General features: G+C 47.5%; 1 protein-coding gene across 2 annotated transcripts in view; it reads right to left on the bottom strand.

Annotated features, from left to right (window-relative positions):
* The window catches only part of LOC137617128 (uncharacterized), a 70,850-nt gene that overhangs the window by 35,592 nt on the left and 7,679 nt on the right, over positions 1–27,579 (bottom strand). For both annotated transcript variants that reach the window (XM_068346977.1, XM_068346978.1), the window contains exons 2-3: positions 17,963–18,124; positions 8,871–9,031 (exon numbers count right to left, since the gene is read on the bottom strand). In XM_068346977.1, coding sequence (XP_068203078.1) covers positions 8,871–9,031; positions 17,963–18,124 — 323 coding nt within the window. The remainder of the gene's footprint in view (positions 1–8,870; positions 9,032–17,962; positions 18,125–27,579) is intronic.

The raw sequence follows: 27,579 nt of genomic DNA on the forward strand, positions 1-27,579 counted from the left end.
ACAGAAGCCTTAGGAAGTCGAGTACGCCAACCTTTAACACACTTTCGAATTACAGGGAAGGGGTCGGCCATATTGAATTGGTAAGAGAGAGACCAAAAACATAAACAAAAGTTAAATTACATAAATTAACCCCAAAACAAAAATATTTCAAGAATTAATGAAAAGGAAATTAATAATGTGAAAGCCCAAACTCAAAAAACGGAGTACATCACCAAATAGCCGTCCAAAACAGAGTAAGTTTCAAGAGAATTTCCAATATTTCCCAGCCAGCAATGGCAGCAGAGAAGATCTGAAGGGTTTGATATAGTTCTACCTGAAAACCGCGAGGGCGCTAGTGTACACCTGGCATATCTGGGATAGCCGCAAGATTTTGAATTTTCTGCCGGGAGTTTAGGGACTTTAACCATTCTTATATAACCAGCGGGTAGGATGATATAAGCCCAAGAGCGCCAACGGGGAAAGTAGGGCAGTGAGGGAAGGAAAAATTAAACATAAAATTGTGTGCCTGAGTGTACCCTCAAGCAAGAGAACTCTACCCCAAGACAGTGGAAGACCATGGTACAGAGGCTATGGCACTACCCAAGACTAGAGAACAATGGTTTGATTTTGAAGTGCTCTCCTATGAGAGCTGCTTACAATAGCTAAAGAGTCTCTTCTACCCTTACCAAGTGGAAAGAAGCCACTGAACAATTACAGTGCAGTAGTTAACCCCTTGAGTAAAGAAGAATTTTTCAATTATCTTAGTGTTGTCAGGTGCATGAGGAAAGAGACATCAGCAGCCATTGCTTGGTCCTCCCTGGTCCTAGCTTGAATGGAGAGGGGCTTTTGGTGCTGATCATATGTAGTAGATTGGCCAGGGCACCAGCCACCTGTTGAGATACTACCGCTAGGGAGTTATGGGGTCCTTTTACTGGCCAGACAGTACTACATTGAATCTCTGGTTACGGTTCATTTTCCCTTTGCCTACATATACACCGAATAGTCTGGCCTATTCTTTACAGATTCTCCTCTGTCCTCATACACCGACAACCCAAGGTGTTAACTGCTGCAATGTAACTGTCCAGTGGCTACTTTCCTCTTGGTAAGGGTAAAAGAGACTCTTTAGCTATGGTAAGTAGCTCTTCTAGGAGAAGGACACTCCAAAATCAAACCATTGTTCTCTAGTCTTGGGTAGTGCCATAACCTCTGTACCATGGTCTTCCACTGTCTTGGATTAGAGTTCTCTTGCTTGAAGGTACACTCGAACACACTATTCTATGTTATTTCTCTTGCTCTTGTTTTTTTTAAGTTTTTATTATTTATATAGGAAATATTTATTTTAATGTTATTACTGTTTTTAAAATCTTATATTTTTCCTTGTTTCCTTTCCTCACTGGGCTATTTTCCCTGTTGGAGCCCCTGGGCTTATAGCATCCTGCTTTTCCAACTAGGGTTGTAGCTTAGCAAGTAATAATGATAATAATATAACAAATTTGGAAATAATTTGTATTTTTCCCAACATACAAACCTGAAGCGATTCATTAGGGTATTACTTTCGGCAACGTTGAAAAACAGCCAAGACAATTTTAGTGAGGGATAATTACCCCATCCGCTAGTTAGCGGGTGGGGGTTGGGGTAGACTAGCTACCCCGCTCACTCACGCCTGTCGGTTGAGTAACCACTTTTGCTTTCAGGCAGGACTTCTAGGGGGACAGGGTGGCGGGCCAATTTGTATAAATAGCTTCAGGTTTGTATGTTACGAAAAATACAAATTATTTCCAAATTTGTTATTTGTTCCGATACAGATACAAACCTTCGCTATTTATTAGGGTGACTTACTCTTAGGAGGGAGGAAGTCCTTACCAACTGGCCTTGGTCATGACCCGGGGTCCTCTCTATTTCGATCTGTGATCGATAGTAGAGGGAACCCTACCCTCGCTAAAATCAAAATAGTTACAAGGTAACTCACTGATAGCGGCCTGCAGAAGCTTGTGTGAGAGAGACTCGTGGCTTGTCTTCACGTAGGAACTCGAGGATTCTAAGACATATCCAATACCCTCCCTCAAGAGGTATTGGTGACATAACAAAGTATTTATTCATACTCAGGATGCACAAGGGAAATGATTCTTACCTGCAGAGGGGTGAGGTCAGCTATGCTTCGGTCTTGCGGAGCTATTTCCCCAGGGGGGGAGAAGGAGAACGAATGAATTGAGCCAGACATTCTTTTCATTCACCCTAGACTAACCCGGGTAACCTCAGCCCTCAACCCTCTGCTACTTGTCCATCAAGGAGCCTGAGGCATTAGATCACTTGTTGTGCAACCACCACAGGACCAATGGAGGTTTCCATGCTCCTGTGGGTTACATCTTTCAGGTAGTTGGCTGTGAAGGTCGTCTGACGCTTCCACACGCCCGCTTGCAGTACCTGTGGCACAGAAAATTTTTTCTTGAACGCCAGAGACGTTGCAATGCCTCTGACGTCATGAGCTCTGGGTCGGTTGGACAGAGGAGGATCTGGATATAGAGCGTATTCGATTACTTTCCTTATCCAGGAGGAAATAGTATTCCTTGTGACCCTCCTCTTGACCTTCCCCTGCTGACAAAAAGTGCTCGTACACGGGGGCGAGCTTTTGCTGTTCTTCTTAAGTAACACCTCAGACTCCTCACTGGACATAGTAACAGTTGGTCTGGATCTTCGGTTACAGAACGAAGACTCTCTAACCGAAATGGGCTGAACCTGAAGTCCGGCACACCCGGATTTTGAGTCAGCTACAAGAGTGGGAGACATCAGCAGATAGACCATGAAGTTCGCTGACTCTCTTGGCCGAAGCCAAAGCGAGCAGGAACACCGTCTTCCACGTGAGGTGGCGATCTGAGGCCTGGCGTAGTGGTTCATAGGGGAAGCCCTTCAGAGACCTGAGGACCAGAACCACGTTCGAAAGGGGGAGGTCTTTGCTCTGCCTGGGGACAAGTAAGCTCGTAACTGCGTATGAGCAAAGAAAGTTCCAACGAGGAGGAAATATCGACTCCTTTCAATCTAAAGGTGAGACTCAAGGCTGGGCGGTAGCCTTTGACTGCCGAGACCGAGAAAAGCTTTTCTTCCCAAAGGTATACAAGAAACTCCGCTATGGTTGGAACACAGGCATCGAGGGGAGAGATACCCTTTCCACGACACCAACCACAGAAAACTGACCACTTCGCCTGGTAGACTGCCTCTGTGGATCTCCTGAGGTGTCCAGCCATTCTTTTCGCAACCGGTTGTGAAAAGCCACTCTGTGTGAGGTGCTGGATAGTCTCCAGGCGTGAAGTCGAAGCGAGGCTACGGCTCTGTGAAAGATGTTGGCATGTGGTTGTTTGAGGAGGTCGTGTTGTGGAGGAAGCTCCCTCGGGATCTCCGTGAGGAGATGCAGAAGGTCCGGGATCCATTCTGCGTGATGCCATAGCGGAGCTATGAGGGTCATTTGCAAATTGTTGCTTGCTCGTACCTGGTTGAGGACTTTTCTCATCAGACAGAATGGAGAAAACGCGTAAGCGTCCAGGTTTATCCACCGTTGTTGAAAAGCATCTTGCCAAAGAGCTTGGGGATCCGGGACTGGGGAGTAGTACAACGGGAGCCTGAAATTCAGGGCTGTTGCGAACAGATCCACAGTCGGGGAACCCCACAAAGTCAGGACTTTGTTGGCTATCAGAGGATTCAAAGACCACTCGGTGCCAACTATCTGAGTGGCTCTGCTCAGCTTGTCTGCTAGCACATTCCGCTTGCCTGGAATGAAGCGAGCTGATAGAGTCACCGAGTTGTCTTCTGCCCATCTGAGTATCTCTACTGCAAGATGGCACAGCTGCTGTGAAAAGGTACCGCCCTGTTTGCTTAGATAAGCTGCTACCATGGTGCTGTCGCTCATCAGCACCACGGAGTGCCCTGCCAGGACCTGGTGGAACTCTTTGAGGGCCAGAAAGGCTGCCCTCATCTCTAAGAGATTTATGTGCTGGTACCTTTCTGATTCGGACCATTGGCCGGAGGTGTAATGGTGCAGCACGTGAGCCCCCCACCCTTCTTTTGATGCGTCCGAAAACAGCATCAATTCCGGGGGGGAGATGAGATCGACCCCTTTGCAGAGGTTCGCCTCCGCCACCCACCACCTGAGGTCCGACTGTTCCTCTAGCCCTATGCGGACTAGGTGATCCCAGGAATCGGAGAGCTGTTTCCACTGGGATTTTAGTCGCCACTGGAGGGATCTCATCCTGAGGCAACTGTTGGGGACCAGTCGGGTCAGGGAAGAAAGGTGACCGAGAAAGCGAAGCCAATACTGCACCGGGAGCTCTTCCCGACTGAGGAAGACCTGTGCTATCTCCCTCAGTCTCTGGATCCTTTCATCTGATGGAAACGCTTCAGATCTAGAGTGCAAATGAAGTCCTGGGGTCTTATCGCTTGTCTGACTGTGTCGGCCGTCTCCATCCTGAAAGGTGTCTGTTCGACAAACCTGTTCCGGGCCAAGAGGTTGATGACTGGTCTCCAGCCCCAAGATGCCTTTTTCACAAGAAAGAGTCGACTGTAGAAGCCTGGGGACCCGTCGAGGACCTCCTGGAGAGCGTCCTTCTCCAAAATGGACTGGACTTCTGCCCTGAGGGCAAACTCCTGTGCAGATCCCTTCGCACAGGAGTTCAATGGAATCAGCACTCTAGTCAGGGAGAGAGAGCGTAAACGGGATACGATACCCTGAACGAATCACCTCGATTGTCCAGGGTTCGGCCCCGTGGTAAAGCCACCTCTGCCAGCGGCTTTGCAGGTATCCCCCCCACAGGTGGACAAATGGGAAGATTGCCTGTCTTATTGGGACCGGCCTCAGCCAGATCCCTTCTTACCCTTTACTCCACGGAAGGACTTTTTACTGCGAAAGGCCTGCTTTGCACCCTTTTTATCCTGCTGTTTTGGGTCTCTAGCCCTTTTTGGCTGCGGGTTTTGCTGTGCTTTCTGCTGTGGCTAAGAGGGGTAAGGTCTAGCTGTTAAGACCTTTTGGATGAGGGAGTCCTGACTGGACTTCCTCCACCTCTCTGCCACCTGCTCGACATCCTCGGGATGGAACAAAGAATTGCCCTCGAAAGGAGCATTTCTCAGACTCGCTACTTTGGCCTGAGGGAGATGTCTATAGAGCTTGCCTATAATGGCATCTCTCCTCTTCAGGATAGTGTTGGCCCAAAGGTTCACTACCTGATGAGAGAGGAACTCGATGGCCCGAGTGCCAGACAAAAGGAAAGTCTCCAAAGACTTCCTGGAGGACTCCCGAGACAGGTCTTTAGACTGCATCAGTTGTCCTAAGGATCATAACCAGAAATCCAGCCACGAAGTAGCCTGCATGTCGTACTTCACCACCTTCTCCTGGTTTAGGATTTCAGAGGCCAAAAAGGAGACAGAAAGTCCCATAAGTTTCTCGAATGGGGTGGCTTTCGAGAGCGCCTCTATAGAGTGGTCGAGAGGCAACGTTGGAAGAGCTTCTCCGAGGATCTCGAAGTACCTCCTCTGAAACACATACGGAGGAGGTAAGAGCTTGGAGGATGAGTTGGAGCGGAGAGAAGAGGTGGAACCAGTTGCCTGGGACACAGCCTTCTGTTTGGCACTCTTCAACCCCTTTGACCAGGGTCAAGCTGCACTGGTCCTATGAGGTTTCTGAGTGCCATAGAACTGGTCAAGGACCGTTTCTTTTCCATCTAGAGGGGCTGCCGATGGATCTGGAAGTCCATTGATGGAACGGATGCAGGCTAGGATCTGCCATAAGGCGTGCTCCGATTCCTTCCTCTCATCCTCTGTAAGCTTAGGGCTAGCGGCTGCTGGCAGAGCGTCGTCCTCGAGATCGTTCTGCCCTTCCACGTCCAAGCTCTCATCCATAGGAGCCCGACGTGGGTCGAAGTCGTCAACTGTATAGACTGTGGATAGGGAGACTACCGGGGAAGTGCTTGCTTCCGGCTGCCTGGGAGGCAGTGAGGAAGGAAACCTGGCCGAGGATTTGGGGATGGTGATCCTCTGTCCCCAAGGGCCTAGAGGATTCCGTCGGCTTACGGGTGGAATGTAAGTCCATTGCCTTACGGGGTGAATCCCGTCCAGTTGCAGGTCATGTCTCATTAGACACTATCTCGACCGGTAAAGAAGGGAAGGAGTCTCCATAGTAAATAACCCTATCCTCCTTGGGGGCTGAAGGACGAATCCTTTTCCTTTTCCCCTTTGGCCTGGCCTGTGGCGTCTTAAACTGCGGGGGGCTACCCTAAGGTTCATGACTAATCTCCTCCAGAGGTCTTTTGCGAGGGGATGATCGTCTCCCCTTGCCTGAGGGGCCCGCCTGTGCGAGAACTTCCGACCTCCTCCTAGGATCGGAGGGAGGAGAGGACCCCGGGAAGAGAGGAGGCGACAAGGGAATCCTAGGTGTATCACCTAAGGACTGGGAGCGGGGAACGACTCCCTTCATGGCTTGGCGCATTACATTAAATAAGTTGCTAAGCCACGGGGGGTCACGGGCTCCCGTGGAACTAGGGGGAAGGTCCTTAGGAAAGGACTGCTCCCTGGGTTTAGGAACCTGGGCATGTTCCCTAACCCTCTTGTCCGATGGAGGCTTCTCTACAGGCAAGATTGGCACAGGCCTACCCTTAGGGATAGGATCTGGGCTCGTTGTCTCTGTTGAGGCCCAAGGGGCTCGAGAGACTGAATGTGAGCGCCAAGATGGTCATGCGCTCTTGCGCCGAACTGTTGGTAGGTGGAAGGGAGCTCGCGCGCGCGTCTTTCCCAATTGCGCGCACCTGCCGCGCAGTGTGTTGTTCGTGCATATAAGGTTGTTCGTGCGCATGGCGCGCAATAGGCTGTTCGTGCATATGGCGCGCCATAGGATGAACCTGCGCGCCATGATAGCCATTTTGTTAGCGCGCGCCAAGGCGGTCGTGCGTGCCAAGTCGGTCGTGCGTGCCAAGTCGGTCGTGCACGCCGATTCGGTCGTGCGCGCCAATTTGGCCGTGCGCGCCAACTTAGTCGTGCGCGCCAATTTGGCCGTGCGCGCCAATTTGGCCGTGCGCGCCAATTTGGCCGTGCGCGCCAACTTGATCGTGCGCGCGAGAGCTCTCAGGTTGTTGAGAGAACTCACTGCTACACTCACCCGAAGGTTCACGATAGCTTGTGCTGTGTGAGCGCGAACGATCAACACAACGAGAGTTTAAAAACTCTCTGTCAAAATAAGAATGACTCTGGTCACGAGAACCTGAAAGTTCAACATGAACTGTGTTGTGCAAACTCGAAGGAGCAACGCAACGAGAAACCGGAGTTTCTCTGTCACGAAACACCAAAGTGTTAGCGCAACTAGAGTTACAAGAGCCCAAGGGTTCAGCGTAGCGAGGAATCGAGGTTCCTCTGTCACGAGATCCCAAAGGATCGGCGTAACTGACGATACAAGAACCCGGAGGTTCAACGTTACCGTCGTTACGAGAGCCCGAAGGTTCAGCGCAACGGAGACCGGAAGGACTCCTGCTGTCATGAGAACCCGCGGGATCAACATGACTAGAGCCCAAAGACTCACGATCACACCAGCCCGAAGGGTGATCGTCATGAGACCCCGAAGGGTCAACGTGAGGAGAACCAGTAGGTTCAAAAAGACGTCTCCTCACAGCCCGAGGAGGAGAACGCCCGTGGTGGAGAGGGGTTACCCACCCCTCCACTCTACAAGCCTCCGGAGAGGAACGTACAACAGACTCTGCCCGAGGGGGAGACTGATTAAGATCGACAGATAAATTCTCCGCAGGGGAGGAAAGTTCGCCCGAAGGAGAACTACGCTTATAACAAGGTTCTCTTTCCGCCCCTGGAGGAGAACCTAAAGCGTAAGGAGATTGCCGATGCACAGAGGCAACCTTCTCTCGCGAACGAGAGATATGTTCCCCCGAGGGGGAAGCCCGCCTTGGAGAGAACCCTGCCACCGCCCCTGGTGGGTTAGCTAACTCCTCGGCGTTGCAACCAGACCCAAGGTCTGGCAAGGAACAGGCGCTCCCTGGGGGAAGAAGAGCCGACTCACTAGGGGAGCCGCCACCTTTGTCTATCCCCCAGGGTTGACCTGAAGTCACAAGCCCTGCGCTACTGCTCGACCGTACCCCAGAAGGGCCTGGTCGAGGATTAACTTCGGGCAGAGATTTGGGCGTAGAGGAAGCAGAAGCCCACGATTTCTTCGATTTCGAGGAAGACCCCGAAAGCGAAGATTCGCGTTTAGACTTCTTCTTACTCACAAACCTCTCCCACTGGGAGGCAGGCCACTCCCTACACTCGGAACAGGTGTTGTCTCGCAAACACTGAGTTCCCAGCAAGCCGGGCATAAAGGATGTGGGTCTGTCTCCAAGGACGACATGAAGGTGCCGCTGCGGCGGCCCTCAATCCCAGGACATGTCCGCATAGCAGGACAATAACCATACATACACCGACACACACAAAAGAAAAAGGAAAAGTAACAAAGTCAAGGCAGTTTGTTAACGGGAGAGAGAGACGGCACGTCTACACACTACCGAGCCAAAAGTAAAAGTGGTTACTCAACCGACAGGTGTGAGTGAGCGGGGTAGCTAGTCTACCCCAACCCCTCCCGCTAACTAGCGGATGGGGTAATTATCCCTCACTAAAATTGTCTTGGCTGTTTTTCAGCGTTGCCGAAAGTAATACCCTAATAAATAGCGAACGTTTGTATCTGTGTCGGAACAAATAGTCAGTCTTTATGGCACTGTTCTACTAGCCAGGGCAGTGTCACTGTTCCTTGCCTCTGCCATTCATGAGCAGCCTTTAAACCTTTAAGGGGTTAAATCTGTTCCTTCCAGAAGCTGACTAACACTGAACTTCAGAAAGATTCATTATAAAAATTTTGTTTCATAAGAGCAGCTTACCTTGCAGCGGGATAGTAGCAGCGTGATGGCCTTTTCGAAATCGGTTTCTTTCCTCAGGACGAACCGCTCGAGGTGATAAACTAATAGGATCTGTAAGTGATGTTTTCTTAGCCTTTTGGTATTTACAAGTTCCTCGATTAAGAGCTCTACCACAGTTCCAGCTGTTGAAATGGAAGGAAGAACAATTTCACAACTCTATTCTAAGGAGTATGGTGAGGGGTAGATGGAGACGGTTTAGGGATGCTCTTCACACTCCCCAAGAGAGATTAGTTCACCAAATGTTCAGCTGGGCTCCACAAGGCACTAGAAGAGATGGAAGACCCAGGCCTACATGGCTGAAGACTATGAAATGTGAGGTAAGAGAGAGAGAAGACCGGAGAAATCTAGAGGCCCTTTGCGTCAATAGGCGTAAGAGGAGGAGATGGTGATGATCATGATAAGGTGACTAAGTGACGGTAATATCTGAAAATTATTTCCCTATTTAAAATTTAAAAATTTAAAGGAAAAATAGCAAAAATTTTCGCTATTATTATTCAGTACTGTACTGTATTTACTAGACTACTATTGTCTTTGCAGTGCAAATTCTTGAATAAAAATTTTATTAGAAAATAAAGTTGTACAGTACTTGGAGGATAGGAAAGACCTACCTATCTTTCACAATATCTTAGTTGTTGTTTAATAAAACATCATACATCCATATACCAAGGCCCTTCCCCCTAGTTTGGGGGGTAGCCGACATCAAACAAATGAGAAAAGGGGACCTTTCCTCTCTACGTTCCTCCCAGCCTGACAAGGGACTCAACCGAGTTCAGCTGGTACTGCTAGGGTGCCACAGCCTACCCTCTCCCGTTATCCACCACAGATGAAGCTTCATAACGCTGAATCCCCTACTGCTGCTACCTCCACGGTCATCCAAGGCACCGGAGGAAGCAGCAGGGCCTACCGGAACTGCGTCACAATCGCTCACCATTCATTCCTATTTCTAGTACGCTCTCTTGCCTCTCTCACATCTATCCTCCTATCACCCAGAGCTTTCTTCACTCCATCCATCCACCCAAACCTTGGCCTTCCTCTTGTACTTCTCCCATCAACTCTTGCATTCATCACCTTCTTTAGCAGACAGCCATTTTCCATTCTCTCAACATGTGACTAAACCACCTTAACACATTCATATCCACTCTAGCTGCTAACTTATTTCTTACACCCGTTCTCACTACTTCATTCCTAACCCTACCTACTCGAGATACTCCAGCCATTAATATCAAACTAAGATATGGAGTCGAAATATGTTCCAAGTTATGAAGTAGGTTCCCCATACAACATATGGTAGAAATATGTTATTTTTATTAATAAAATAAATTTTTGAATATACTTACCCGATAATCATGTAGCTGTCAACTCCGTTGCCCGACAGAATTCTATGGAGGGATACGCCAGCTATCACAATACTAGAAGGGGGTGTACTTACCAGCGCCACCTGTGGCCAGGTACTCAAGTACTTCTTGTTGACACCTCCTCAATTATTCCTCGGTCCACTGGTTCTCTCTGGGGAGGAAGGGAGGGTCGATTAAATCATGATTATCGGGTAAGTATATTCAAAAATTTATTTTATTAATAAAAATAACATTTTTCAATATTAAACTTACCCGATAATCATGTAGCTGATTCACACCCAGGGAGGTGGGTGAAAACCAGTGTACAAGATTAAAGGATAGCTAAGTATCCCATATTTCATATAACAGTTATCTCAAATAACAATGAAATAATAAGTACCTGGTAAGGAAGTCGAATAGAACCGTTACTCTGCCTTTTTATTTAAAGTTCGTCTTCCTTACTGAGCGCAGCGTTCCTCTTGGAGGCTGAATCAACCCAAAGGTGCCAAAGTACACGGGGTTGCAACCCCTACTAAAGGACCTCTACCAAACCTTTAACCCAGGCGCTTCTCAAGAATGAATAGACCACCCGCCAAATCCAAGGATGCGGAAGGCTTCTTAGCCTACCGTAACAACCATAAAAACAACAATAAAAGTATTCAAGAGAAAGGTTAAAAAAGGTTATGGGATTAAGGGAATGTAGTGGCTGAGCCCTCACCTACTACTGCACTCGCTGCTACGAATGGTCCCAGGGTGTAGCAGTTCTCGTAAAGAGACTGGACATCTTTCAGATAAAATGATGCAAACACTGACTTGCTCCTCCAATAGGTTGCATCCATTATGCTCTGCAGAGAACGGTTTTTATTAAAGGCCATCGAAGTAGCTACGGCTCTTACTTCGTGGGTCCTTACCTTCAGCAATGCAAGGTCTTCCTCCTTTAAGTGAGAATGTGCTTCTCTGATCAGAAGCCTTATATAATACGAAAGCCCATTCTTGGACATGGGTCTCGAGGGTTTCTTGATGGCACACCATAAGGCTTCTGACTGTCCTCGAATAGGTTTAGACCTCTTAAGATAATATTTGAGAGCTCTGACAGGGCAAAGAACTCTCTCTAGTTCGTTACCTACCATGTTGGAGAGGCTAGGTATTTCGAACGATCTAGGCCAAGGACGTGAAGGAAGCTCGTTCTTTGCTAGGAATCCAAGCTGAAAAGAACATGTTGCAGATTCGGTTGTGAAACCAATGTTCTTGCTGAAGGCATGAACCTCACTGACTCTCTTAGCTGTTGCAAGGCAAACGAGAAAAAGAGTCTTGAGGGTAAGGTCCTTGAAGGAAGCTGACTGGAGAGGTTCGAACCTAGATGTCATAAGGAACCTTAAGACTACGTCTAGATTCCAGCCTGGAGTGGAAAGACGACGTTCTTTAGACGTCTCAAAAGACTTGAGAATGTCTTGAAGGTCCTTGTTGGAAGACAGGTCCAAACCTCTGTGGCGGAGAACTGAAGCCAACATACTCCTATATCCTTTAATCGTAGGTGCTGAAAGGGATCTCTCATTCCTAAGATGTAGAAGGAAGTCAGCTATTTGGATCACAGAGGTATTGGTAGAGGATATTGAATTGGCTCTACACCAGCTTCGGAAGACCTCCCACTTAGACTGGTAGACTCTACGAGTGGAAACCCTTCTAGCTCTGGCAATCGCACTGGCTGCCTCCTTCGAAAAGCCTCTAGCTCTAGCGAATCTTTCGACAGTCTGAAGGCAGTCAGCCGAAGAGCGTGGAGGTTTGGGTGCAACCTGTCTACGTGAGGTTGACGTAGAAGGTCCACTCTTAGAGGTAGAGTCCTGGGGAAGTCGACTAGCCATTGAAGTACCTCTGTGAACCATTCTCTTGCAGGCCAAAGGGGAGCAACCAGCGTCAGCCGTGTCCCTTCGTGCGAGACGAATTTCTGCAGAACTTTGTTTATTATCTTGAACGGAGGGAATGCGTACAGGTCGAGATGGGACCAGTTCAGTAGAAAAGCATCCACATGAACTGCTGCAGGGTCTGGAACAGGGGAACAATACAGCGGAAGTCTCTTGGTTATGGAGGTGGCAAACAGATCTATGGTAGGTTGACCCCACAAGGTCCAAAGTCTGTTGCACACACTCTTGTGGAGGGTCCATTCCGTGGGAATGACCTGATTCCTTCTGCTTAGGCGATCTGCTGAAACGTTCATATCGCCCTGGATGAACCTCGTGACCAGAGTGAGGTTTAGACCTCTTGACCAAATGAGGAGGTCCCTTGCGATCTCGTAAAGGCTCCTCGAATGGGTCCCTCCTTGCTTGGAGATGTAAGCCAAGGCTGTGGTGTTGTCTGAGTTCACCTCCACCACTTTGCCTAGCAGGAGGGACTTGAAGTTCAACAGGGCTAGATGAACTGCTAGCAACTCCTTGCAGTTGATGTGGAGTAATCCTTGTTCCTCGTTCCACATTCCTGAGCATTCCCGTCCGTCCAAGGTTGCACCCCAGCCCGAGTCCGATGCATCTGAGAAGAGATGAAGATTGGGGGTCTGAATGGCCAATGATAGACCCTCCTTGAGAAGGAGGTTGTGCTTCCACCACAGGAGAGTGGTCTTCATCTCTTGGTTGATAGGGATAGAGACTGCTTCTAGAGTCGAACCCTTGTCCCAATGAGCTGCAAGATGGAATTGAAGAGGGCGGAGGTGGAGTCTTCCTAGCTCGACAAACAGGGCCAGTGATGAGAGGGTCCCTGTGAGACTCATCCACTGTCTCACTGAGCAACTGCTCCTCTTCAGCATGCTCATGATGCACTCTAGGGCTTGGCTTATCCTGGGGGCCGATGGAAAAGCCCGAAAATCCTGACTCCGAATCTCCATTCCCAGGTACACAATGGATTGGGAGGGAATGAGTTGAGACTTCTCTATATTGACTAATAGACCTAGGTCTCTGATTAAGTCTAAAGTCCAATTGAGGTTCTCCAGACAACGACGACTCGTGGAGGCTCTCAACAGCCAGTCGTCTAGGTAGAGGGAGGCTCTGATGTTCGACAAGTGTAGGAATTTTGCTACATTCCTCATCAGATGAGTAAAGACCATAGGAGCTGTGCTTAGGCCAAAACACAGGGCTTGGAATTGATAGACAACCTTTCCGAAAACGAATCTCAGGAAAGGTTGGGAGTCTGGATGAATAGGAACGTGAAAGTATGCATCTTTCAAGTCCAACGAGACCATCCAGTCCTCCTGTCTGACCGCTGCTAAGACCGACTTGGTCGTCTCCATCGTGAACGTCTGCTTGGTGACATACTCGTTGAGAGCGCTGACGTCCAGCACCGGTCTCCAACCTCCTGTCTTCTTGGCCACAAGAAAGAGACGGTTGTAGAAGCCCGGGGATTGATGGTCCCGGACTATAACCACTGCCTTCTTCTGCACAAGTAGCGACACCTCCTGTTGCAATGCTAGCCTCTTGTCCTCTTCTTTGTAGTTGGGAGAGAGGTTGATGGGCGATGTGGTCAGAGGTGGTTTGAGGCAGAATGGAATCCTGTAACCGTTCCTCAGCCAACTGACAGACTGTGCGTCTGCACCTCTCTTCTCCCAGGCTCGCCAGAAGATCTTGAGTCTGGCTCCTACTGTTGTCTGGAGAAACGGAGAGTCAGTTTTTTCCTTTAGATGTCCTGGATCCTTTCCTAGACTTGCTCCTGTGAGAGTCTGGACGGGAGCTTCCTCGGCTGGGGGCTCTACCACGAAAGGGCGGTATGAACCTCGTAGCAGGGGTATCCGCCACTGGGGAGCGATAAGTCTTGGGGACTGAGGTGGCAACCTTAGACTTACGAGCCGATGAGGCTACAAGATCGTGCGTATCCTTTTGTATCAGGGCAGCAGACAAGTCCTTAACTAGCTCTTCGGGAAAGAGGAACTTCGAGAGCGGAGCAAAAAGGAGTTGTGACCGTTGGCAAGGTGTAATGCTGGCGGAAAGGAAGGTACACAGTTGTTCCCTTTTCTTCAACACCCCTGATACAAACATCGACGCTAGCTCGCCCGATCCATCTCTGATGGCCTTATCCATGCAGGACATTAATAGCATGGCAGAATCTTTGTCCGCAGGAGAGGTTTTCTTGCTGAGGGCCCCCAGGCACCAGTCGAGAAAGTTGAACATTTCAAATGCTCTGAACATCCCTTTCAGTAAGTGATCCAGGTCTGAGAAGGTCCAACAAACCTTCGAGCGCCTCATAGCAGTTCTCCGAGGCGAGTCTACCAGACTTGAGAAGTCAGCCTGGGCAGAGGCAGGTACTCCCAAGCCTGGTGCTTCCCCTGTGGCATACCAAACGCTCGCTTTCGAAGTGAGCTTCGTTGGAGGGAACATGAAGGAAGTCTTGCCAAGGTGTTGTTTAGACTGCAGCCACTCCCCTAAGATCCTTAAAGCCCTCTTAGAGGATCTAGCTAGGACAAGCTTAGTATAGGTGGACTTAGCTTGTTGTACGCCCAGCGAAAACTCAGATGGCGGAGAGCGGGGAATAGCAGAGACAAAGTGGTCTGGGTAAATCTCCCTGAGTAGAGCCAAGACCTTACGAAAATCAATAGACTGTGGAGAAAGCTTGGATTCGTCCACGTCTGATGAGGGATCAAGGTGTGCCTCCTCATCATCCGACACCTCATCACCAGAGTGTAGCGAAGAGATCGGACAAGAATGCTGAACCGCAGAGTCAGAACGGGTAGGAACAATAACAGTGGTTTCCTCTTCCAGTAACTGTTGAGGGAAAACCTGAGGCTCAGACTGCAAAGGCTGAACAACAGACGAAGCAGAAGGAAGGCGCATGGGTGGAGGAGGTTGACTCCTAGCAAGAGAGGTTGAACCCAAGGATTGCGCTTGCTGAGCGGAGGACGGAGGCGGAGTAGCACGTTCCTGTTCCTGTGATATGAGCGGAGCATGATGAGGTTGAGGCTGCGCAGAACAAGGTAAAGTTCTCGCAAGCTGAGGCTCCTGAGGCGCAAGTCCAGGGTGTAGAGGAGCTTGCCTTGAGGAGGGTTGAGCTCGCTGCAGCGAGAGCTGAGGAGACTGACTCATGGACGGGAGAGGTTGTTGTACCTCAACCGAGAGTTGCACCACTGGTGGAGCAGCAAGGGGAGGCGGAGGAAGAGTGGAATAATCCTCCTGATCCCAAAGTAAAGGTTGCCTTAAAGAAGGCTGAGGCTGAACACCACTGGGAACAGCGAACTCAGAAAGTGGCTCAACATCGTACGCCTGGCAGATGGTGCTGCGACCAGGCGGAGCGAGCGCAGGCGGGGCGAGCGCAGGCGGAGCGAGAACAGGCGGAGGGAGTGTAGGCGGAGGCGGAGGTGCAACACTCTCAGCCCGACACTCACGCATCAAGTCCGAAAGCTGTGCTTGCATGGACTGAAGCAGAGTCCACTTGGGATCGGCAGAAACGATAGTAGACTGAGGTAAAGCCTTAACAGTCGAGCTCTGTTGTGGCAGAACCTTACTCCTCTTGGGCGGAGTACAGTCGACAGATGACTGAGGCGAGTCAGAGCTGAGCCAATGACTGCAACCTGGCTGAGCACTCGCGGACTGGACTCTACGTTTAAGCGGTCTCGAGACCTGAGACCAACGTTTCTTCCCTGACAGTTGATCAGCGGACGAGATAAAGACGGGCTCAATCGTCTGCAGGTGGGAGTGACGGTCTTTGGAAGACACGCCCGCAACCACCGAGGATAGTTCTGTGCGCCTAACAAGGCCTGCCGAACCCTTATGCCCTTCGACATTGCTTCTCCCCTGGGCTTGGGAGCTTGCAAGAGGTCCCGGACTGGGAGGACGACTGGCTCGCACAGAAAAATCCTCACGCACCACACTGGCACTAACACTAGCACTTGGCACTGCACTGACACTAGCACTCGTCACAGCACTGGCACTAACTCCACCCACTGCACTCTTGACCTTCAGTTCTTTAACCTCGGCCATCAGAGACTTATGGTCACTTACCACTGACTCTACTTTATCGCCTAAAGCCTGAATAGCACGCAAAACAACTGACATATCAGGCGGAGGGCACACAGTAGGTTCGGGGGTAGCCACTACAGGGGTAGGAAAAGGTAGGGGATCATGAGGTGAGGAAAACAGTGAAGAGTGAGAAGAACTCCTCCTAACTCTACCTCTCTCTAACTTAGTTGAATATTTCAAAAGACGGACAAATTCCAATTCCGAAAGTCCGGCGCATTCCTCACATCGATTTTCTAACTGACAGGGCCTGTCCCTACAGTCAGAACAAGCGGTGTGAGGATCTACCGAGGCCTTCGGAATACGCCTATTGCAAGACCTACATCGTCTATGGGAGGGGGCTTGCGAAATGTCAGACATCTTGAATCCAAAGAGTTAGCCAAAGGGGGTTCCAAAAACAAGCAAAAAATCGTTAACCGTTAATCAGGACTATATAAAAGCTATCTAGCTAATATAAGAAGGTTTCCAGTAAAGCGACAGCCGTTAATCTGAGAGAATACTTCACCAAATATCCGTGAATAAACTCGAAGACCATAAGCGTATCCCAGAACGTCTTGCCGGAAGCACGACAGAGGAATAATTGAGGAGGTGTCAACAAGAAGTACTTGAGTACCTGGCCACAGGTGGCGCTGGTAAGTACACCCCCTTCTAGTATTGTGATAGCTGGCGTATCCCTCCATAGAATTCTGTCGGGCAACGGAGTTGACAGCTACATGATTATCGGGTAAGTTTAATATTGAAAATTTAAGAATACAAAATCACAAATAAATCTAAAACTTTATTCCTATAACTATATTACTGTATAAACACCTTATCATACACCATTTAAATATACACTACGCAAGTGTTAACAAACTGAACTCTAAAACCATTTAAAAAATCATTTTTAAATTTTTAGACTTCTTCTTAATAGGATCATGATTTTAATTACAGTACAGTACAGTAGTCTCCATTGGCACATGTTCAAGGATGAATAAAGTCAAAACTTGAGGACAATATTATTATTATTATTATTGTTGTTGTTGTTGTTGTTGTTGTTACTTGATAAACTACAACCCCAGTTGGAAAAACAGGATGCTACAAGACCAAGGGCTCCAACATGGAAAAAAAGCCACTGAGGATTATACAACTACACAAATGGTGTAAAATTCTGATACACCAACATCATGGATACTAAATCGTCAGAAATATGGGCACTGACAAGGGGATTGGATTTTGTAGTGCGGCTATGTAGCGTCCAGAGGGTCCTGAAAATACTATTAACTCAAAGACTGACATGGTTTGGACATGTGATGAGAAAGGATGATGACCAGTTAATTGTAAGATTAGTAAGTATGGAAGTGGCAGGATGAAGATACTGTACAGTATGTGGGAATTTCCACAAAATTAGGGGAAGGATTAGAATGAATGAAGACCTCGTGGGAGTTTAGGTATGAAGAGCATATGATAGAAGGAAGTGTAGAAAGCTAATTTCATGTTTACCCCTATTATGGGAAGAAGAGCTGATATGTAAGTGTGTGAAAAAGAACATAAGTACAGTACATAAAGTACTTCTCTGTACAGTATAGTACTTTGCAAATTAAGTACAGTACTGTACAGTGTGTATATGTACAGTAATACTTTCTCTAAAAAACCATAACCTTTGGAAATGAAAAAAAATAAATTGAATATAAATTTCTAAGGGATAAAATTTATCAACAAAAGACTTCATTTCCATGTTTTAACTTACGTAGATCTTCAAACGGGCCTAAGACGAAGGACAGCGTTTTGCTTTGCTCGTGCCAATTTTTCACGTAATCTTTCGCCCACAGCTTGTCCATGTTCCTTCCAATGTTCCGAATACATTGCTGCTTGAGGCTACCTGGAGGCCTGTGTTGTGGCATTTTTGAAGCTGCAAATCAGAATTACATATTAAGAAAAGACCAGTTACAAGATTCTCCTGTAGTAACATACCATTATGATATATGACACACCCTTTAACATCATAAAAACAAGGAGAATTTATGTAAGACTTGATATAATGTATGAGTAGATGATTTTAACATGTAACAACTGAAATAGCGAGTTCTTTACTTTGACCTTCTCCTTAGGACTTGCGGGGTGATTGAGGTAGGAAATGTTACTTGAAGGATTCAGCTTTGTATATTGAAGATAAATACAACTTTCATAAAAATGATATTTTCATAATAAAATAATTTTTTGAACATACTTACCCGGTAGTTATATATATAGCTTTAGTCCCTGACGTCCTGGCAGAATTTCAAAACTCGCGGCAATCGCCGATTGGGTAGCCGGGTGTACCACCGGTGCGCCCTCTAGCAAGGTACCTGGAACCATTCCAGTGATTCCTCAGATCTTCCTTGCCCATAGGTCACTAGAGGGGAGGAGGGGGGAGAATTAAATTACAGGGGGTATATACAGTATAACTACCGGGTAAGTACAGTATGTTCAAAAATTTATCTTATTATGAAAATGTGATTTTTAAACATCTGACTTACCTGGTAGTTATATATATAGCTGATTGACACCTTTGATGGAGGGTCAGAGACAGCCAACGTCATTGGAATTTACCTAAGAGTTAATAAACAAGCTCAAGGGTTCGTACCTGTTAAGGAAGCTGACTTCAATGAATTCCTGCCTCATTATGTCCGCTTTCCTAAAGAGATCCAGCGATCCACCCAGGGGGCTGAAGACCTCAAGGAGCAGTCAAAACTGGTGTATAACCTCTATGTGACAGGACCTCCTCCAATACCCTTGTTCTGGGTGCTCCCAAGGAACAAAACTGACCACCTGACTGCAAATCAATGATTGTGGAAGACTGCGTCCACTCTCCACAAACAACCATAAGAACACAAAAGTTCCAAGGAAAGAAAAAGGGTATTAGGTTATGGGAATGTAGTGGTAGATCCTTCCCCCACTACAACACTCGCTGCTACGAATAGTCCCAGGGTGTAGCAGTCCTCGTAATGAGTCTGAACTTATTTCAGACAGTGTGAGGTAAACACTGATTTGCTCCTCCAGAATGTCGTGTCCATGATGCTCTGCAAGGACCTATTCTGCTTGAAGGCTACAGACGTTGCCACAGCTCTAACCTCATGTGCTTTGACCTTCAAAAGCTTGAGGTCCGTCTCACTACATTGTGAATGAGCCTCCCTTATTAAGAGCCTGATGAAGAAGGATAGCGCATTCTTAGACATTGGTAGCGAAGGCTTTTTGACTGAGCACCAAAGTGCTTCTGACTTACCCCGTAAATCCTGCGTTCTTTCCAGGTAGAACTTCAGGGCTCTTACTGGACACAGGACCTTCTCTAATTCCTCTCCAATCAAATCCGAAAGGTTCGGAATCTCAAAAGCCTTGGGCCAGGGTTGTGAAGGGCGTTCGTGTAGCTGTAATGAGCAGATAGCCTTGTTATCTCTAAAGCCTACATTTTTGTTGAAGGCATGCATTTCACTGACCCTTTTTGCTGTCGCTAAACTGACTAAAAAGAGAGTCTTCAAGGTGATGTCCTTTAACGAGGCTGAATGTAAAGGTTTGAACCTGCTACTCATTAGGAACTTCAGGACTATATCTAGATTCCAAGCTGGAGATTCCTGATGTCCTTCCTTAGTAGTTTCAAAGGATCTGAGAAGGTCCTGAAGATCTTTATTATTAGACAAATCCTAATTCCTATGTCTGAAACCGGCCGCTAACATGCTTCTGTATCCCTTGATGGTTGCAGTCGAAAACTTACACCTCCTTCTAAGGTACAGAAGGAAGTCAGCTATCTGAGTCACACATGTACTGGAAGAGGAAACAGAGTTGTCTCTGCTCTAAAAACCTCCCACTTGGATTGGTACACCTTGATGGTGGAAGACCTCCTTGCTCTCGCAATCGCACTAGCTGCTTCCTTCAAAAAACCTCTAGCTCTCGTGAGTTTTTCGATAGTCTGAAGGCAGTTAGATGTAGAGCTTGGAGGTTTTGATGGTACCTTTCCAAGTGGGGTTGTTTGAGTAGATCTACTCTCAAAGGGAGGCTTCTCGGTGTGTCCACCATCCATTCCAGTACTTCTGTGAACCACTCTTGTGGGCCAAAAGGGGGCCACTAAGGTCAATCTGGTGCCCTCGTGCGACACGAACTTTTGAATCACTTTGTGTACTATCTTGAAAGGTGGAAAAGCGTACACGTCCAGGTGGGACCAGTCCATGAGGAAAGCGTCGATGTGAACTGCTTTGGGATCTGGCAATGGGGAACAGTAAGTCTCCAGTCTCTTCGTCTTCGTAGTTGAAAACAGGTCTATGCAAGGACAACCCCATGTCTGCCACAGGTTCTTGCAGACTTCCTGATGAAGTGTCCATTCTGTAGGCAAGACTTGACCCTTTCTGCCTAGACTGTCTGCCATCACATTCCTCTCCCCCTGAATAAATCTTGTGACTAAACTCACATTCCTTTCTCTTGACCAGTAAAGGAGTTCTCTCGCAGTCTCATACAGAGACCTTGTGTGGGTTCCGCCTTGCTTGTCTATGTAGGCCAACGCCGTAGTATTGTCGGAGTTGACCTGTAACACTCTGTTCAGAACTGCATCTTCAAATCCTTTGAGGGCTAACAAGACTGCCAACAGCTCCTTCTGATTTATATGGAGAATCTCCTGTTCTTTTGTCCAGGAACCCGAGATCTCCAACTTTCCCAGTGTTGCTCCCCACTCCGAGTCCGATGCGTCGGAACACAACACAAGGTCTGGGTTCCTCTGTTCCAGAGAAAGACCCTCTTGAAGCTTGACGGGGTCGTTCCACCACTGAAGACATTGCTTTGTGGATTCTGAAATGGGGATACACTTTCTCTCCAGCTCCATTCCCTTGTTCAAATGAAGATTGAGGTGGAACTGAAGAGGGCGAAGATTCAGTCTTCCCAGGGAAACAAACTGCTCCAACGAGGAAAGGGTCCTCAGAAGGCTCATCCATTCCCTCAAAGAACACTTTCGCTTCCCTAGGAAGCTTTGAAGTTTCACCAGGGCTTGTTCCGTCCTTGAGGCAGATGGAAAAGCCCGAAAAGCTCGACTCCGAATCTCCATCCCCAAATACAGAATCCCTTGGGATGGGGTCAGTTGCGACTTGTCTTTATCAGAAGACCCGGTTCCTCTGATAAATACAACGTCCTCGGCAGATCCTCCAGGCAGCGATCGTAGGAATGAGCTCTGAGGAGCCAGTCGTCCAGATACAGAGAGGCTCTGATACCTCTTGAATGCAGCATTCTCGCTACATTCAACATAAACTTTGTGAAGATTGGAGGCGCAGTGCTTAGGCCGAAACAAAGAGCCCGAAACTGGAAAACTTCCTCTTTGTACATGAACCTCAGGTATTTCTTGAAGTCCGGATGGATGGGGATGTGAAAATACGCATCCTGAAGGTCTAACGAGACCATCCAGTCAGTCCTCCCTGACTGCTGCTAGGACTGATTTTGTTGTTTTCATAGTGAACTTTGTCTTCCGTACGAAGACGTTGAGTGCACTCACATCCAGGACTGGTCTCCATCCCCCCGAGTTCTTGGGAACCAGGAACAAGCGATTGTAAAATCCTAGTGAGGCTAAGTCTCGCACCTTCTCTATTGCCTCCTTCTCTAATAAGAGCGACATTTGCTGTTGCATCGCCTGTATCTTTGATTCTTCTCTGTATCTGGCCGAGAAGTCTATCGGAGTTACTACTAAAGGAGGTTTTCCTAGGAAAGGGATTTTGTATCCCTCCTTGAGTAACTCAACGGACCAAAGGTCTGCTCCTCTCCTCTCCCATACTTGCCAGAAGTTGGTTAGCCTGGCTCCTACTGCTGTCTGAAGGCGAATGCTGTCAGACCCTGCTTCGACCTGGTCTCGAGCCTCTCCTCTTCGCTCTCCTTCCCTCGGTCTGGTACTACCCCTGCCGAATGTTTTCCCCCGAAAGGGCTGAGACAACTGATGGGATGGTGCTTCCTCCTTAGGCTTGCGACTTGAGAAGGATGTAGGCAGAACCTTCCTTGCTGTTTTGGACACAAAATCCTGTGTGGCCTTTTGGGCTAACGTGGAAAAGACTTCTCTGACCAGTTCTTACGGGAAAAGGAGTGAAGAAAGAGGTGCATAAAGTACTACGACTTCTGCATGGGCATAACCCCATTCGCCAGAAAAGCACACATTTGGGCCCATTTCTTAAGGACCCCTGCCGAGAACAGGGCCGCTAACTCGTTGGACCCGTCTCTCAAAGCCTTGTCCATCCAAGACATAATGTGGACAAGGCCTTCTGTGTCCACATCCTTCAATGAATACACCTTTTTCCCCAAGGCTCCCAGAGTCCAGTCGAGGAAATTAAACACCTCGAAGGCTCTGAAAATCCCTTTGAGAAGGTGATCCAACTCCGAAGTCGACCAAAACACTTTAGTTCTCCTCATGGGCGTCCGACGAGGGGCATCCACCAAACTCGAGAAGTCCCCTTGGGCAGAGGCAGGGACTCCCAGGCTGAGAGCTTCTCCAGTCTCGTACCAAACGCTCGATCTGGATGCTAATCTGGCCGGGGGAAAGGTAAAAATAGTTTTTCCCTGGTCCTTCTTAGATTGCATCCAGTCCCCCATCACCTTTAAGGCTCTCTTAGATGAGCGAAACAACACTATCTTCATAAAAAGTGATTCCTTCGAAGCCTTCCCGAGCGTAAATTCTGAAGGCGGTGAACGAGGAGCAGCAGGAACAAAGTTTTCAGGGAAAACTTCAGAAAAAACTCTCATGAGCCTTTTCAAGTCCGCCGACGAATGTTGGTTCTTCGGGTCCTCTTCTTCCGACACCTCCTCTAAGTGATAACTAAGAGAAAGGTGACAGTTGTCGTTCCCTCCTTCTGACAGGTCTCGTATCAAAGTAGAGACGTCCTGTTTCCTCCGCGTCAACTCCTTATTATCATGACTTCTGGCGTCATGGCATCCAATTTCATTTCGCCTGGCGTCACAGTGTTCCAAAACTTGACGCTCGGAGCCATGACGTCCGCGTTCTCGACGTTCGGTTTCATAACGTCCGAGGTTTTGACGCTCGACGTCCCGACGTCCAACTTTTTTGACGCTTGGCGTCATGACTTCCAGCTTCCCGACGCTTGACATGATGTTCAACCACTCGACGGTTGGCTTTCTGACGCTTGGCGTGAAGACTCTTGACGCTCGGCGTCTTGGCGAGCAACTCTTTTCTTGTCCATGGGCTGCCAGACCTTCATGAGGGAGGAGAGTTTCTGCTGCATATCTTGAAGTACGCTCAAGTTCATAGCGACTTGCTGCTGTGGACAAACATGAGACGCTGGTTCCTCAACTAGTTCTCCCTCCACGTCGCTCAAGGAAACTGAAGAACGTTCAGGAGACAAGTACCAATCCGAAGGGGGAGGAGGAGCATGTACAGAGGTCATGCCCTGTTGATTTCCTACCGATGGGGATGGCCGCCTGACATCTTCCAACTTCCTTTTATCTCCTACCGAAGTAGATGACCACTTGGCAGGAGAATTTTCCTCAGAGCAGGAAGGAAAACGCTCCGGACTTTTCTAATGGCTGCAACCTGGCGCCTGAGGCGTCATAACACGACGCTGATCAAAAGCGGAAAATTTCCTCGAGAGGTCTCGATGTAAGACGCCAGCCCCGTCTAGGGGCTGCGTCATCCGACGAAGAAAAAAAACACTTTTACCTCGCCTTTTCCATGGCGAGGGCGAGCGTCCTCAGACGCATCAACAGGTACGCTCGAGGGGACGACTGCTCGGGAGCTAACGCCTCTCGCCTCCCTTCGCCTGTCGACATTCCTTCTCCCATGGGTTGGGGAGCTTGGAAGAGGTCTAGGGCTAGGAGAACGACAGGTCCGAGCAGCCGCACCCTCCACTGCACTGATTTTAGCACTGACGCTTGCACTCTTTAACTCCTTCACATTGGACCATAATTTAGTCCTATCCGCTGCGAGCAACTCCACTCTCTCGCCCAGGACTTGAATGGCCACCATTATGTCCTTAAGACTTGGCTCATTAGATTTAACAGTACTGTAGTGGGATCTGGAACTACCACTACAGGGGAAGGATCAATAGGTTTGTTGACATGGGAAGGGGAACAATCCCTAGAAGAACGAGATAAATTTTAACTTCTCCTGATCCTATCCCTCTCAAGCTTACAAGTGTAGCGGTCATACTCCAACCACTCACTCTCAGTCAAAATTACACATTCATCACAACGATCATCCAACTTGCAACATTTACCTCTGCATTTCCCACAAATGGAGTGGGGATCAACAGAGGATTTAGCAAGCCGGGTCTTACAACCTCTCACACACCTTCTAACACTCGAAGAAGAGTCAGACATTATGAAAAACTGAAAGAGAGATCAAAACAAGCAAGGGTCAAAACAACAATATCTAATCAGGGCCAAGAAAATACCAAAAAACAAATCCAAAACTAGCGAAAGCCAAAGCCAAATTGTACTTCACCAAAATACTGTAACTGCAAATAACACAGGCTACAGCGAGCGAAATTCCAACAATGTCACCGGTGAGGCAGCAAGGAAGATCTGAGGAATAATTGGAATGGTTCCAGGTACCTGGGTAGAAGGCGCACTGGTGGTACACCTGGCTACCCAATCGGCGATTGCCGCGAGTTTTGAAATTCTGCCGTGACATCACAGACTAAGCTATATATATAACTACCAGGTAAGTAAGATGTTTAAAATCATCATGTACCTACCAGGGTACATTAGACAGTCCCATGTTCTTGCTCCAACAAAACCAAAAGGAGGAACACTGATTTCTAACTAGTGACACTTCAGAAACTACTGGAGTGACAGCTGGGGAGCACACCGTGAGACTTGCCTCTGTTAATGAAATATATCTTGTCGACAACGTGCAAATGAGTAAAAGCCTTAGTAATTGTAGAATAAGTCATGAAGGTCTCTGCCTTCGTGGATAACTGACCAAAGTTGTGTATGTGGGTTCAAAGAATCTCTCAGCAATCTTTGAAGAATCCTTCACGCCCTTAAGAGGTAAATGATTCTTCAACAGGGAAAAATACCCCAGTGAGGAAAGAAAATAAAGACATAAATAAACCACAAGAGTAGTAATGAAAAATTGAAATTGAATGTTTTAAGAAAAGTCACATTAAAAATGCTGTTAAGAAATGAACAAGCATCAGATGCCTAATCCAGCACATAACAGTTGTGGCTTCTGCACTCCCAATGAGATGGGAGAGAAACTAAAGGAAAAGCCAGTCATTCTATCTTTCAGTCTGCACTTATGCCATTGCTACCTCTGACAAGATGCCTTCTGTCCCCTGAGAGACCTGGGCTGGCTACCCAACCTGATGAGTACCCACCACACGGCCAAGGATGAAGGCTAACAAGGATTCATGGGTATACTCAGAAAGGATTTGGTGGTCTGACGCTTCTTTCTGAAAGCTACCATCAGACGATAACCGACTCTGTAAGCTCTTGCTCGGGTTGGGCACTCAATCCCCTCTCACCTGTCAATGCATAAGCTCGCTTGATTACTTCATGAAGCCTGATCGTTTGAGTTTGACATTAACGCCTCCTTGTTTTTGCCCGAATTTGCAATCATGATAAACTGGGAAATATTTTACCTCGTAGTCAAAAAGAGGTCTTGATCAACATGGCATCATTGAGATTTTCTCAATCAGCCAATGAATCCAGGTACTCGTCCTTCTCAATCCCCTCCCTCTGAGACCATACTGGCGAGTATCATAAGATGCTATTATGTCCAGTAAAGACCTCGGCACCTCAGGCCAGTGTCATAGGCTGCTCATTAGCACTGGCAGAAATAAGAAGGAAGTGTCGAACAACCCCACATCTATCTCTGGCATAGCAACACAATCAAGCGAAAATATGCATCATCAGCAAATTTCTGGAAACGAGATCAAGAAGAATCTGTCAGTGTATCAGGTGATGAAAGCTGAGGCCTTCTGCTATCTTTGGGACATTTTGCAAAAGTCTTTTGACACGGGGGTAACGCAGGCAGCAAAACTTTTTCTTGCTAGAAAATAGGAGCAATGACATAATGTTGAAATGCGAGCACAGCAATCAATGGCAGAGCAAAACCAAGTGTTAAATTGTATAATCAAAATTACGCCAAAATACTAGCCGTTAGCACAACGCGTATAACAAAACATGTTTCACTTGAACCTAGGAACAATGAGATAATGTTAAATTGCAAGCAAAGCAACCAATGACAAGGCAAATAGCAATACCAGAAGGTCACCAACTTAAAAACATTTGACTTACATACCCAAATCCAACTGAAAATAACAAAGATAAGATATGGAAATACCGTAATAAAACAATATATCATTTATTACAGTAAGCAAAATTACCTTTGTAATAACCTGATATGTTATTTTGATTATAAAATAAATTTTTGAATATACTTACCCGGTGATTATATAGCTGCAACTCTGTTGCTCGACAGACAACTCTACGGTAAAAACTCGCCAGCGATCGCTACACAGGTTGCGGGTGTGCCCAACAGCGCCATCTGTCGTCCAGATACCCAGTTCTCAATGTAAACAAAGACTCAATTTTCTCCTCGTCCCACTGCGTCTCTATTGGGGAGGAAGGGAGGGTCATTTAATTTATAATCACCGGGTAAGTATATTCAAAAATTTATTTTATAATCAAAATAACATTTTTCAATATTTAACTTAGCCGGTGATTATATAGCTGATTCACACCCAGGGGGGTGGGTAGAGACCAGCAATATATGTTTACACTTTTATGAGCTAAGAGTTTTTATTTCATTTTAGAAGTTATCAAAATAACAAAAACAAAATAAATAGGTACCTGGTAAGGAAGTCGACTTGAACAATTACTCTGCCTTTTAAGTACGTCTTCCTTACGGAGCCTCGCGATCCTCTTAGGATGCTGATCGACCCCTAGGATCTGAAGTATCAAGGGTTGCAACCCATACAACAGGACCTCATCAAAACCCCTAATCTAGGCGCTCTCAAGAAATGACTTTGACCACCCGCCAAATCAACCAGGATGCGAAAGGCTTCTTAGCCTTCCGGACAACCCAAAAAACAACAATAAAAACATTTCAAGAGAAAGATTAAAAGGGTATGGAATTAGGGAATTGTAGTGGTTGAGCCCTCACCCACTACTGCACTCGCTGCTACGAATGGTCCCAGTGTGTAGCAGTCCTCGTAAAGAGACTGGACATCCTTTAGATAAAAAGACGCAAACACTGACTTGCTTCTCCAATAGGTTGCGTCCATTATACTTCGCAGAGATCTATTTTGCTTAAAGGCCACGGAAGTTGCGACAGCTCTAACTTCGTGTGTCCTCACCTTAAGCAATGCTTGGTCTTCCTCACTCAGATGTGAATGAGCTTCTCGTATT

The sequence above is a fragment of the Palaemon carinicauda genome, chromosome 23 (assembly GCF_036898095.1).
Source record: "Palaemon carinicauda isolate YSFRI2023 chromosome 23, ASM3689809v2, whole genome shotgun sequence".
In the NCBI taxonomy this organism is placed as follows: Eukaryota; Metazoa; Arthropoda; class Malacostraca; order Decapoda; family Palaemonidae; genus Palaemon; species Palaemon carinicauda.